At 34.2% G+C, this 15080-nt stretch overlaps 1 protein-coding gene across 3 annotated transcripts in view; it reads right to left on the bottom strand.

Moving 5' to 3' along the window:
* Positions 1 to 15080, bottom strand: part of FAM172A (family with sequence similarity 172 member A) — a 412801-nt gene that overhangs the window by 308617 nt on the left and 89104 nt on the right. For all 3 annotated transcript variants that reach the window (XM_053663579.1, XM_037164133.2, XM_053663580.1), the window contains one exon: positions 9026 to 9217. In XM_053663579.1, coding sequence (XP_053519554.1) covers positions 9026 to 9217 — 192 coding nt within the window. The remainder of the gene's footprint in view (positions 1 to 9025; positions 9218 to 15080) is intronic.

Raw genomic sequence — 15080 nt, forward strand, 5'->3', positions numbered from 1 at the left:
ACTAACAATCAATAACCAACTAGAATCCTATTACATTTTCTACTCACTAACCTAGACAACTATCAATACTTAGGTAGAAAGAGCTGGAGCTTGCAGTACTTGGTTGGAAGACTGACTTCAAGACAATAGTTAAGAAAGTGTTACCAAAATTTTATTACTTGAAGTACTGAAAAAAAATCATGCCCTATTTTAGATAACCAGTATAATGGTTCCATGTACATTTAGGGAAAAAATCCGAATACTGTAACCAATCAGCTTTACAAATGTGCCTGTCAAAGAAGGGGGAAAACCCAAAATGAATTAAGAGAAGAGGAATCAAAATATAAACAGCCAGAACAGAGAAGGTAAAGCTACAGCTTATCAAAAGGGAAGCGAGTAATTTAAAAATTAAAAAGCTCTATAGAACAACTGTAATGGCATAATCAATAAAATAAAAATAAAAAAACAAATAAAATCTTTAAAAAAGTTTTTAAAAACATAGCAAAAAAACCCCTAAAAGGCTCTAAATCAACTTTTGAAGTATGCAATTCACATCAGAGTTAAGCAACAGTTTATATATTCTTTAATTTAGTCTCCTTATAATCATAATTATATCTAAAAGAAAATCCTAAAATATTTTAGTGTGATGAACACTGCCACATAAGAATGTCTCTTGAGGTTTACAAAACACTGTAAAAAAAATAGTGTTATTTGTTCCACTGGAGCCACCAGATAAAAAATATGTAATTAAAATGCTATACTTTAGATAACTACTATTCTTTCCACAAATCACAGTAAAATATTAGTTTAAAAAATAAGGGTGGTATTAACTATTGGACAAAATTAGTGGGAGGGAAGAGAACAGAGGATATAGATGTCAATAAATTCTTGAAGACTGTCAGCTGATTGAACTGGCCTGGTATTATGGTGGAAATTCAAACTGAAGTGCCTCTGGAGGAAAATAATGACTAGAAGCAAGCCAAGTGACCTACACAATTTCAGAAAAACTCAGAAATTGGGGTGCCAGTTATCTTGATATGTAGGGGTAGCCTTGAGTCTAAAAACAGAGGCACTTGTCATAAGTTCACGCAAGGTGCAGTTACCCCCCACAAAAAACTCCACAAACCCCCAAACCAAAATACATTGTACAGCCAGCTCTATAAGAGATCAGAGGTTTCTCCTTTCAGGAAACATATGCAGACCATGAAAAGGGAAGACAGAGCTGCAAAGGTCAATCAGGTGTACTATGAAGAAGTCTACAAAGTAAATAAAAAGAGCTCCATATCCAATTGTGATAGAACTTTAAAAATTCTATGGAAGGACTTAAAAAAGTAGGTAACCTTCTAGAAACTAGCATCAAAAGACGTGGAAAAGAAAAAATATATAGACAATCAGATAAGACATAGATACCCCCTCTGGAACTCTCAAACCACATGACAGAAATGCCAGGAAAAAAAAAGATTTAAATGATCAAGAACCACAAAATTTTTTTCTCAGACTTGAGAATCACAAGCCCTGGCTGATGTGGCTCAGTTGGTGGAAGCATCACCCCTGTACCCAAAGGACTGAGGATTCCATTCCCTGTCCAGGCACCTTTGATCCCAGATGCAGGCGCATAAGGAGGCAACCAATCAATGCTTCTCTCCCATAGCCATGTTTCTCTCTCTCCCTCTTTCTCTCTCTCTAAAAGCAATGAAAAACAGTTTTTGAGTAAGGGTAAAAAAAAAAGAATTAAGAATCATGACATAGAAAGGACTCATCAAGTGCCTACCATAATGAATCAAAAAACCAAAAATAAACCCACACTAAAGCATAGAACATTTCTTAAACACAATATGATTAAGAGGAAGAAGGAAAAGAAGCTTCCATAGAGGAGAACAAAAGGATTAAAGATCAGAATGGTGCTAGACTTTTCAGTTGAACCACTGAAAGCTAGAAGACAATGAAACAAAGCCTTAAAATTTCAGGATATAAATGATTTTTTGACTTACAATTCTATGCCTAGTTTAATTATTTTTTAGAAAGTGAACAGCCCTGGAGGGTGTGGCTCAGTTGGTTGGAGCATCATCCAGTGAACCAAAAGGTTGCAGTTCCATTCCCAGTAGGGGCACATACCCAAGTTTCTGATTTGATCTCTAGTCAAGGCATGTACAAGGCGGCAATCAATCAATGTTTCTTTCTCACAGATCATAGTTTTTTTTTGGTTCTCTCTACACCTTCCTCCCTCTGAGAGAAGGAAGGAAGGAAGGAAGGAAGGAAGGAAGGAAGGAAGGAAGGAAGGAAGGAAGGAAGGAAGGAAGGAAGGAAGGAAAGAAATACAGACCTCGAGTGAGGATAAAAAGAAAATTTAAATAAAAAAAATAAAGGCAGTGCTCAGAAATACATGGTTTTAAAGTTTTATCTTATATTTACTTTTTGATGACTCAACAAAATGAAGGCATTTCTCCAAAAGCAAAGGTTCATTAGACCCAGGAAACAGATAAGAAAGACTCTAAGGGGAATCCCATGATGAGAAAGACAGGAAGGCAGGTTTTGAAAGTGACCAGTCAAATGTGGAACAAAAGTCCACAGAATTCCAAAAAGAGCATTCTTTAAAAAACTTGAAACTGGAAAATTATTTGATAAATTTGGTCTGATAAATGTAAAAAAATACTGAGAGGCTAATCAAGAGCTGAATTACCAATAAATACAAAGAAAAAATTTTAAACCTTAAGAAATTATTAATTCTGTGAAAACAAACATAGCAAGAAAACAAGCACAGTGCCTACTTGGTTCAGCCATAAGCAATATTAAAGAACAGTAATATTATAAAGTTTGCTTGCTGATTTAATACAAAAGCTGAGGGTGGTAAAGAGATTCTTGTCCATCCATAACAGAACTTATAAAGCTCAACACCAAAAAATATCCAATAAAAAATAAGCAAAGGATCTGAATAAATACTTCTCCAAAGAGGACATACAGATTGCCAATAAACATATGAAAAGATGTGTATCATCACTAATCAAAGAGATGCAAATTAAAACCATGGAGATATCACAACACACTGGTCAGAATGGCCATCATAAACAATCAATAAACAACAAGTGCTGGTGAGGATGTGGAGAAAAGGGAACCCTGGTGCACTGTTGGTGGGAATGCAGACTGGTGCAGCCACTGTGGAAAAGAGTATGCAGAGTCCTCGAAAAGCAAAAAGAGAACTGCCTTATGACCCAGCAAGTCCCTTCTGGGAATATATCCGAAGAAACACAAAATACTAATTTGGAAGAATATGCAGAATAGGACAAAAGTAGGTTTACAGTTTTGAGTACACGAAACAAGAGTTCATTCTTATATTATTACTTATTAATTATGGTACTGTTTTCCATATAAGCAACTGTAATTCTACTTTTGCCTTACCCTGTATGCATTCCTATGTTATTTACATCACTGAAGTGTTATTTACAATTGCTAAAATTTGGAAGCAACCTAAGTGCTCATCAGTGGATGAGTGGATAAAAAAGCTGTGGTCCACTTACACGATGGAATAATACTGGGCCATAAAAAAATCTTACCCTTTTATGACAGCATGGATACATCTGGAAAGTACTATGCTAACTGAAATAAGCCCAACAGAGAAAGACAAATACCATATGATTTCAATTATATGTGGAGTTTCATTATAAACAAACAAATAGATAGAGACCCACAGATATAGAGAACAGACTGACAGCTGTCTGAAGGGAGGGCAGTTGGGTGGGGACTTGGTGAAAAAGGTGAAGGGATTAAGTAGAAACAAAAAACCATAGAAACAGACAACAAATAATGTGATGATTACCAGAGAGAAAGGGGGGTGGTGGAGATAGGAGAGGGTCAAGAGGGAATTAATGGTGACGGAAGGACCCTTGACCTAGGCTGGTGAACACACAGTACAATATATAGATGATGTGTTACATAACTGTACACTTGAAACCCATATAATTGTATTAAGTAATTATCTCAATAAATTAAATTAAAATGTAAAATATAAACAAATCTGCTTTTAAAATTCATTAAAATAAACTGTAGAACATCAAAGGCTACATGTAAGTCAAGTAAAAACAAAAGGTACATATTCAAAGAACAAATTATCCTCTTCTAATCCTTTTCCATCCACTAGTTCTGTTCCCTAGGTACAATCACTCTCAACACTTTTAGTGTTGTTTATATTTGCTATTTCACATTTAAGTTTATAGTGCTCTCTCTTGATGTATCAGTCAAATGGAACTATCAAACTAAAAGGTTTTGCTCATTTGTTCTTTTGATTCCCTTGCCCAAGGAGCTATATGGAGGAGAATATTACTATGAGAAATCTCCACAGTTTAGCTGCCTGTGTTTTCTTCTCGGATTTTTATGATTTTGAGTCTTCCATTTAAGTCTTTAATCCATTTTGAGTTTTTCTTGTGTGTGGTATAAGAAGGTAGACTAGTTCCATTTTCTGCATCAATGCAGATTTATTTTCATTCATCATACTCTCATAAACATACTCTACAGTGTGCAGATGATGTGTTGCGAAACTGTGCACCTGAAAATTGTATAATTCTGTTAACCAGTATCACCCCAATAAATCCAATAAAAAAAGAAAAACAAAACAAATGACTGAATAAACTTTTAATTCTACTGATTTTATTATAAAACATTTTCTAGGACTTCTTACTCTGTTTTACTAAATATAACTGCCTTTAATTTCTACCTTATCAATTATACCTATAGCCTGAAAGGTATAAATAAACCCTTACCAATCCAAAGAGTATTAATTTACACCAGTGGTTCTAGTGTGGTACTTAGATTAGCAGCATAAACATCACCTGGAGTATGCACATACTCAGACCTAACCAGATCTTCTGAATAAAAATCTGTTTGGGCATTGATCTATAACTGATCTATAACTTGTTTCACCAGGGGATTCTGACACATAGTAAAATTTGAATCTATAGACCAGTGATTCCCAAACTGCTCTCCATAAAACTTTTCGACAGTACATCTCCATCAGTCAAAGGAGCCAGTAAAGTGCTAGGGTATACAATTTAAGGAGGCATAACACTCAGTGTCCTACAAGTACTGCACAAACTTGAGAATGATTGACTCCTTAAAATTTTCCCCCTTGATCCACCCCTGCAATTAATGATTAAATGATTTAAAGTGTCACCTACTTTCCTCACTCCTTTTTTGCAAAAAGATGCATATGAGAAAAGATAAAAGAAGAAACAAGTATGAGCAACTCTCAAAGTGCACAATCAGACACTGAATAATTAGTACTTGGCTATAGATATACTATTTCCTACTCCAAGTAATATATTATGCAATGAAGATTGTTAAAATTACTAACTATGGCAACCTCAGAAGTATTGTGGAAATGTATCTGATATGCACTACTTCTCCAACATGAAATATTCATAATTTTTGATAACCAAGTTCTGAAATATCTAAAATACAAGAATTGGAATATCTGTGATTTGATTTTCAAATTGTGATATATGCGGACACTAGTTCCAAGGGAAGAAATCTCAGGGGCCACTGTGGAGGTGGTTCCAATGCTCATCTCACTGTCAACCAAAGAGGTTCCACAGAGTTAATTAAATATATATTACAAAACAGTCCACTTAGAGGCAGAATGCTTGTTTTTTTTTTTAAAAAAAAAGGTTTATCCTCATGATGATATGAATCCAATTTCAGAACCTTTAATCTTACACTAAAAATTAAGAATATACCAGCTACCCCCTTCTTGAGCATCTACCTGAAAAATCTGGAAACATTTATCATGATATACATGTACACCTATATTCATCTCAGCATTATTAATGATGGCCAAGGCATAGAAGCAACTGAAGTGTCTCTTGATAGATGACTGGATAAAGAGGATGTGGTCCATATATAGAGTGGACTACTATTCAGCCATAAGGAAAGACTGTGACAACATGGATGGATCTTGAGAATATTATGCTAAGCAAAAGATGTCAGATGGAAAAGTCAATAACAATATGATTTCACTCATATATGGTATATAAAACTGAAAGCAATAAATTAAAAAACATGAAAAATAAACAAAAATTCATAAACATAAAACAGCATGGTGGTTACCAGCAAGAAGGGGGGTAGTAAACAGTAAAGAGGTTCAAGTATACAGTGATGGAAGGAATTTGACTTTGGGTAGCAAACACACAATGCCATACACAGATGAGACATTATAGAAGTGTTCAAAACCTACAAAATTTCATTAACCAACATCACCCTAATCAACCTAATTTTTAAACTTTTAAAAATAAAGATATAAAAGCAGATAATGGAATGCAGATCTCAGAACTCTGACATGCACAATATCAATTATTACGCGGGCAAAATAAAAGCCTTATACCAATATAAAGTATCTGCAAGAAATATAACTGAAGTATTACCAACACTGAGTAGAAGTGATACTGTCTGAACTGAAAATCTAAGAATTCACTTTAGCTGTGATATGAAAACTGACAAACCATAAAAAACAAAGTAGTGGCTCCCAGCCTTTTGTAAACTATGGAAACCTTTCTGTAAATACATTTAGAAAAATGTCCAAAAAATAAAAACAGCAGAGCTATTCTGATTTAAAAGTAAGAAAGAGGCAACTTCTTCCTCCCTATTACTCAACCTCTGCTAGCTTTCTAAAATACCATCCGTCCACACCTGTCCCCTTGCACCACCCCCAAAACAGAGAGCAGCTCTTTAAGAACTACCAGATAAACACAAGGAAATGTAAAACCAAAATAATAAAATAACTTTATCTAGATTAAAACGACATTGTATTTAAATGTTCACTACATATAAAGTTACCATAATAAAGTTCACATTCAGTTACTATAAAATAAAAGATATAAGCTAAAATTTTTTATTTCAAAGTAGATAGCACACTAAATATACTATATATTAAAGTATTTAGAAATCAGCTGTTTTTACTTCTCCCAAGGAATGATGAGTTGCTATGATTGAGAAAAACGGAAAAAAATGACAGGGCAGTGAAATGCTGTTACACCCAAAACACTATTCCTATGTATAAAAACAAGATTTTTATGCATAAGAACTATTCTATTGTTACTGACAAACTTCCTCCCTCCTATTCGGGATATTAACAGAGAGTCAATTCAAAGATCTTTGCTATAGTTTCCCATATACTCTTTCACCTCAAAGAAGTCTTACATAACAATAAAAAAATTCTAGAATGGGAAAGGCATAGATGACATAGTAGCAGGGACAACAGAATTACAAAAAGTATTTCAACTAGTCCTCACACATACGAACATCTGATTTTTTTTACTAAATTATACTTTAAAATATTCACTGAATTATAGTCATATTTCACATATAATGCTAAAATAGAACGACAGGATTTGTTCTAACCACTAACTACTGTGTCAGGACATTCATTCACTATTCATACACTGAAGTATGAAACAGTTTAAATAATACAGAGATACATGATCTGCAATGTATACTTGAAACCTATAACCCTATTAACCAATGTTACCCCAACACATTTAATAAAATTAAAAAACAATATATTTTATGTGAGTTACCTCATAAACCTCAATTTATTTTAGTTATTTAAATTCTACCAAAAACATAGCACTGAAGTTTGCAAGAAATAATGCCATTGTGTTCTCCGCATACCCATGAAGACTGAAAATAAGCCCATAATTAACCTAAGAAATTCTACCTAAAGCATTTTAAGAGCCTCAACATCTATTAACAAAAATACTCTTTAAGAGTCTGGCTGGGCCTTAAATACAGCTGACCCTTGAACAACATGCGTTTCAATAGTGCATGTTCGCTTGCATATGAATTTTCTTCAAAATATACTATTAAGTATTTTCTCTTCCTTATGACTTCTTAATAACATTTTCTTTTCTGTAGCTACTTTAATGTAGCTAACATTAGCTTCTGTAGCTAATTATTATAAGAATTCAGTATATAAAATGTGTAATATACAAAACGTGTTAAGCAACTGTTTATGTTATAAGTAAGGTTCTGGTCAACAGTAGACTATGAACCCTTAAGTGTTGAGAGAGTCGAAAGTTACATATGGCTTTTTTACTGTGTGCAGGGTGAAGGTAAAGTGCCAGTACTCCTAACCACTCTCCTCCATTCCCCACCACCCACCCCCCTCCCTCCACAATTGTTCTAGGATCAACTGTATTAACATTTCAGAATTAACACAGGAGGGAACATCTTACCTTTGACATTGAATTCTACATTGGTGTTATCAAAGAATTCTTTCCCAATTTTAATTACAAAAATAAACTTTACATTCTTATAGGAGATTCCACTTTACTTTTTTTTCTGAAGAAAAACTATACTTATATGTAAAAGAAATCTACACTTTGCAAAATTTGGCTATTCAAAGGACCCCAAGAATAAGATAATAAAATAAAAGTAGCCTAACCTTTACATGTAGAATGCTAAGGCCAGAAAATAAAAATCTTAAACACAATTTTAAAACACCAGTTTCTAAAAAGTTTGGATTCAAGAAAGTAATTCAATGACTATTACAATTTACTATTTAGTATGTATATCTTATGCTGAAAGTATTTTATTTGTGCCTCTAAAGAGATTTTTTAAAGGAATTACAAAAATACTGCGCTATTCGAACTCTTCATTTAGTGAATAAGAGATTAAGTTAAAATAGTAAATTTCTTTTAGTTTCTAACACCATTAAATTAGGAAGGAAAAGATTTGCAAAAGCAGTCATGATATTTTTTTTGGGAGTATTTCAATAATATTGATAAGTAGTTAATAGTTTAAGTGATATTTCACGTAATACTAAATAAAAAATTAGAAAAAAGTATTCATTTCAAAGACATTATGTAATATTTTACATACTTAAGATACAATTTTCTTTTTGGTTGTAACTGAAAATGATGAAAAATAATTTTTCATTACCAATAAATGATAATTAATAGGTAAGATTATGTTTAGGATATACTTTTGAAGAAACATGTTAAAATAAACTATAACACAGAGTTATAAAATGCCCCCCAAATATAAAAGGAATCACACTTACATCCATAGCTCTCTTAATAAATGGTATCTGTGTGCCACTGTCCAGATCTTCATTTATGATGAGTCTTCTGGCCCACTGACCTGCCCTGACAACACCACTACCATGAATTAAAACCATCAGTTTCTGTGGGTTTGTCAAAGCATCTTCACTCATAAAGATAAAACTCTTTGGTTCACTTTCAATGGCATCCACCTGCAATTAAAAACAGTTAAATAATAAGTGTTTTTCTAATCAAGCATAAACATAAATGAAACTATAATTAATGGTTACTATAAATTGTACAACGGTTGTTGTAGAATTACAGGGTTAAGAAAGCTTATAGTAAAATTAAAATATTCATTAGAGATTAATAATTACATATGCAGTGAATGAGTAAAAGAGACATGATAGCAATTTAAATATAAAAAAGAAAATTAGAAATATATGTGGCCCTACATTACTGCTGTATATTAAGAATCATTATTTTTTAAGAATCACTAATTTTTAGTACTTCCTATTTTCCAGATACTATGTAAAATATTTTTTAAATATTATATCAATCACAATATTATTAAGGTGACACTATGATTATATTCATTTGTAGATGAAGAAATTGAAATCTAGAGTTTAAATAACTTGCCCAAGGACAAACAGCTATTAAGTCTAAAATTCAAAAATAGAAGTATAGCTCTGGCTGGTGTAGCTCAGTGGACTGAGTGCTGGCCTGCAAACCAAAGGACTGCGGCTCGATTCCCAGTCAGGGCACATGCCTGGGTTGCAGGCCAGTTCCCAGCAGACAATGTAGCAGAGGCAACCACACATTGATATTTCTCTCCCTCTCTCCTTTCCTGCCCCTCTAAAGATAAATTTTAAAAAATCCTTTTTTTAAAATAAAAGTATACTGTACCTAAAATAGAAAACAGGAAAACCCAATTGGAGGATACACCTTTTAGAAAATCATATATTACTCAGAAATACTACCAAACTTTTCAAAGATGGGAGAGAGAAATATTTAGAAATTCAAAAACCTATTGTTCTATGTAAATGAACTTTAAAATTTCATTTAGAATATGAACATAAGATTATATAATAATTATTTAATAAAAGAATATTGTTTGTGTACTCTGATAACATTATTTTATGTGCTAGTTATCTATGGGATGAAAAGTAAATATTTTTATTCATTGTCATTGTACTTAATATTTCAGTTTAAACTACATAATGTATGATTAGCTTTGAGAGACTCAAAAGACTTTTAGGAAGAGATAACTCCCCAATTGTTTATTACATGCGCCATGGCACACACTGAGTCACATTCCGTATCAGCAAGTGGTAAGTAACTAAGAATGGAAGCCTTCGTGCGTCCTGGCCAGAGACAGAAGCTGGTAACATATACAACCTCAAATAGAGAGGGTAAATCCACCTGCTATGTAATGCAATAATAGTTCTTCACTTCTTCAATGGAAGAGAGATATGAAATGTAACAGAATCACATTACCTTTGATTTGTATGAGATGTCCCGAGTAAACAAATGACAATAATGACAGCAGGCATGACTGAAGTCACAGAGGAAGGGAAGAGGATAGTAGAAAGAAGAAAACCAAATCTAGGTAATCCCTGTTTACCTAAGAACATTATATGAAAACAGAGGAATGACTCAATTAAAGTGGTTTAAAAAAAGAAAATTGGTGATAAGAAAAAAGGAAAAATTAAAAAGCAAAGTTGTTCTTATGCAACAAAAAAAGAATCCATAGAGGTTTCTAGGCATTCATTTACCAAAGAGTACATCTAAACACACACAGAGAAAAGTGCCTCTTAAAATCAGTGAGGCCTTAAAAGGATCCTGGAATGGCTAAGGAAATGGACATCTGTTTATCTCAATGAGAAAAAACCTGTTGCTCTGGACTGACCAATAGGGGCTTGATCACTGTTTCTTTTTACTATTTGCCTAAGTCCCCTGTAACCAAAAACCCAGTCAATTTTTAAAGCAATGAAGTGTTGGTCCTCTAAATTCTACAGTAATCACTTTAAAACTGGAAGAGTAGTTATTTCCCCCCCAAAAATTATACATTATAATAAAAAGTTTTTTTATTATAATGTTCAAACATTTTAAGGGGCTACAAATTAAGGTAGCCATGAGTAAATATATAAACTTTTATTTAAATATCCTAAAATGTTTACTTAAAAATATGAGAACATTATAAAATTCAAGGAAAAAATAATAAAACTGAATAATGTAATGGTATTAATGATTAAGGAGTAATGGCAATATTTGAGATGGTTATTGGCTAATATCATATCAATTTAACATAGAATTCTGAACTTTGCAGTTGGTAACTATAACTTACTTGTATAAAGTTTATGCTAATTTTCAACAGTGAAATTATTATATGAATAAAAATAGCTTTTTCTTCATTAACTTAAGTCTGGAAATGGCTGTCCCAAGTCCATTTATCTTCAAATAATAGTAATTCATTAAGCTGAGTTTTCATTAAACAATACATGCATATAAAGGTCATTCCAGCATACAGCCTCACTTACTGACAAATCAATTTCAAAGACCAGCTGGTTAGTGAGACTGCACCAAACAAATTTTACCTGTTAACAACTCATTTCGAGATGCTAATGAACCCCATTAATTGTGATGTTCACTTAAAAATGACTGGGTGGCTGGTGGGGGTGTTGGTGGAGGGACTGTGCAAAACAAGAGCAAAATCTCATGGACACCTACAACAGCATGGTGAGGCCCAGGTAAAAGGGAGTGGGGGGAGGAAGAGGAGGGTATACGCACATAAATGCTTGGGGTGGATAATACACAATACAGTGTACAGAAGATGTGTTGTAGAATTGTGTACCTGAAACCTGTAGAATTTGTTAACCAGTGTCACCCAATACATTAAAAAGGAAAAAAGCAAAACAAAAATATGACTGTATAAACTGAAGAATATTTGCAGCAAAGTTATTAATTCAATATTCTATATAAGAGCGACATAATACAATTGAGAATATTTTGTACTTAGATATATATGAGAGTGGTGAGATATGATTATGATCTTTACTATGAAATCATGGGCTTGAATAAAATGTTCTCATTTAAAAAAGAAATAAAATAAGTTTTTCTTTCCTTATTAAATAGTTAAATTATAAAACTAAAAAAAACTTTTCATCATCAGGGCAAAAAAATTGGTATTTCTGTAATAAAAATAACAACTATACCAAAAAACCTCAAAACAGACAAACAGAAACCCACACTCACTGCTAGCATCTATTTGAGATTTAAAACAACTCAGAAAAAGAACTGTAACTTAGGGAAGAAAAATTTCACAACTACATAAAACATATGATGATAATTTAAAGAGAGATTAAATTCCTAAAATAAACATTTTTCTTGCTTTTTGATTTATAAAACCAGGAAATCTTTGCTAACCAGAAATGGACCTGACACAGGTCTCATATAAGTAATGCTCTTTCTACGTATATTGGGGTTTTTTGCATATTAGTTCTATAATCTAAATTTAAATGAGAGGGAAATAATTGGATCAAAGAGAAAAGTCCTTCTAAACCTAATCTCAGGCCTTCTATAAGGAAAATGAATGAAACACTCATATAACATGATCTCTATGGGCAATTATCTTGTGATTTGTTCTGGACATCTAGGGGACTGACGTGAGTGTAAAGGTTTCATGAAACAAGTATTATAGAATTAAAGGACTCTTTAAATATTGTTCTTTAAAAATTCTGAAAGAAATAAAGTTAAGGGAAAAGACTGAATAAAATGACAAAATCCCACATTAACTTTCCAGAACACCAAATGCAATGTAGAGTTTTAATAAGTAACACACTTGACCTAAGGTGAAAACTAAACCAAAAAGTAGGAATCCAAAAAGAACTAATATATTAATTCCGAAAAAGACCACTGACATTTTGGTTTTCATGTATTTCTAAAGGAACGAAAGTTTCCAAATCAATAAGCGTGGGCCTAACTGTTAGAAAATGTTTTTTATTCATTCATACTTCACAAGCACATGGAACAGTGCCTGGCACACTTACATAAATATTGGTGAGTGAATGAACAAATGAATAAATAATTAACAATGTGATCTGCATTTGAGGTAATCCATAGAAAATTAAATATAAAATAGATTTATTTTTTAAAAATTAACTTTGGAATAATTTGTGAAAAAAGATAGTATATAGAAATCCTCACCCTGGCTGGTGTGGCTCAGTGGAATGAGTGAACCAAAGGGTCACAGGTTCAATTCCCAGTCTAGGGCACATGCCTGGGTTGCAGGCCAGGTCCCCAGTAGGGGGTGTGTGCAAGAGGCAACCACACATTCATGGTTTTTTCCCCTTTCTTTCTCCTTCCCTTCTCCTCTCTAAAAATAAACACATACCAGCCAAGATGGAGTCATAGGTAGACACCCTGTGCCTCTTTGTACAAGCAAAATAAGGACAACAGCAATTTAGAAATAAAAAACAATCAGTACTGACAGAAAATTGAACTGTATGAAAGTCAGACAACCAAAGAGTTAAAGTAGATGCATTCATCCAGATCAGCAGGAAGGGCAGAATCAGGCAGCCAGGTGGAGAGGGGTCACCGTAAAATAAGCAGTGGCTGGTGGAGCCCAGGAGCGCAAGGCAGCAGCTGGTGGACCCAGTTAGGCTGCAGATTGTAGAAGGGCGATGAGCACAAGGTGGCCGGTAAGCCAGGTGGTCCTACATTCATGTGTAGATAGACCAGGCAAAACTGGGGAGCAAGACACACCCCACAACCCAGGGCCCAAGCTCGGAGAAATAAAGCATCAAAACACCAATGAAAACACCTGTGGGGATTGAGGTACCAGGAAAACCTCCCAGCCTCACTGGAGAGACCCACAGGGTCCTAGAATGTACACAAACCCACCCACCTGGGAACCAGCACCAGAAGGGCCCAGTTTGTGTGGGGGTAGTGGCAGAAGGGACTGAAATCCGGCAGAGAGCAGATCAAGTGCCATTGTTCCCTCTCAGACCCCTGCCCCACATTCAGTGTCACAACCCAGTGACTGGGTTGCCCCACCCTGGTGAACACCTAAGGCTCTGCCCCTCAAACGTAACAGGTACATCAAGACAAAAAAATGGCCCAAATGAAAGAACAGATCAAAGCTCCAGAACAAATATAACTAAGCGATGAAGGGATAGCCAACCTATCAGAGGTACAGTTTAAAGCACTGGTGATCAGGATGCTCACAGAATTGGTTTAATGTGGTTGCAAATTAGATGAAAAAATGAAGGCTATGCTAAGTGAAATAAAGGTAAATGTACAGGGAACCAATAGTGATTGGGGCTAAGTAAACTGGGAAGTAAACTGGGACTCAAATCAAGGGAGTGGACCAGAAGAAAGGAAGAAACAATCAAATAAAAAAGAATGAACAAACAAGAATTCAAAAAAATGAGGACAGGCTTAGGAACCTCCAGGACATCTTTAAACATTATAACATCTGAATTATAGGATTACCAGAAGGAGAAGAGGAACAGCCATGAGTGGAAAAGTTATCTGAATAATAAAAGAGAACTTCCCCAATCCGGCAAAGGAAATAAGACTTCCAGGAAGCTCAGGAAGCCCAGAAAGCTCAGAGAGGCCCAAAGAAGTTGGACCCACGGAGGAACACATCAAAGCACATCATAATTACATTAGCCAAGATTAAAATGAAGGAGAGAATCCTAGAAGCAGCAAAAGATAAGGGGACAGTCACCTACAAAGGAGTTCCTGCCACACTGTCAGCTGATTTCTCAAAAGAGACCTTGCAGGCAAGAAGGGGCAGGATAGAAGTATTCCAAGTAATGAAAGGCAAGGACCTACATCCAAGATTGCTCTATCCAGCAAAGCTTTCATTTAGAGGGCAGATAAAGTGCTTCTCAGATAAGGTCAAGTAAAAGGAGTTCAACATCACCAAGCCCTTATTTGACAAAATGTTAAAGGGACTTATCTAAGGAAAAAAAAAAAAACATGTACAGTAAGATGACAGAAAACTCACAATTATTAAAAAAACACACCTAAAACAAAAGCAAACTAAGCAAACAAGTAGAACAGCAATAG

The sequence above is a fragment of the Artibeus jamaicensis genome, unplaced genomic scaffold (assembly GCF_021234435.1).
Source record: "Artibeus jamaicensis isolate MK-2021 breed Jamaican fruit bat unplaced genomic scaffold, CSHL_Jam_final contig_3214, whole genome shotgun sequence".
Lineage (NCBI taxonomy): Eukaryota > Metazoa > Chordata > Mammalia > Chiroptera > Phyllostomidae > Artibeus > Artibeus jamaicensis.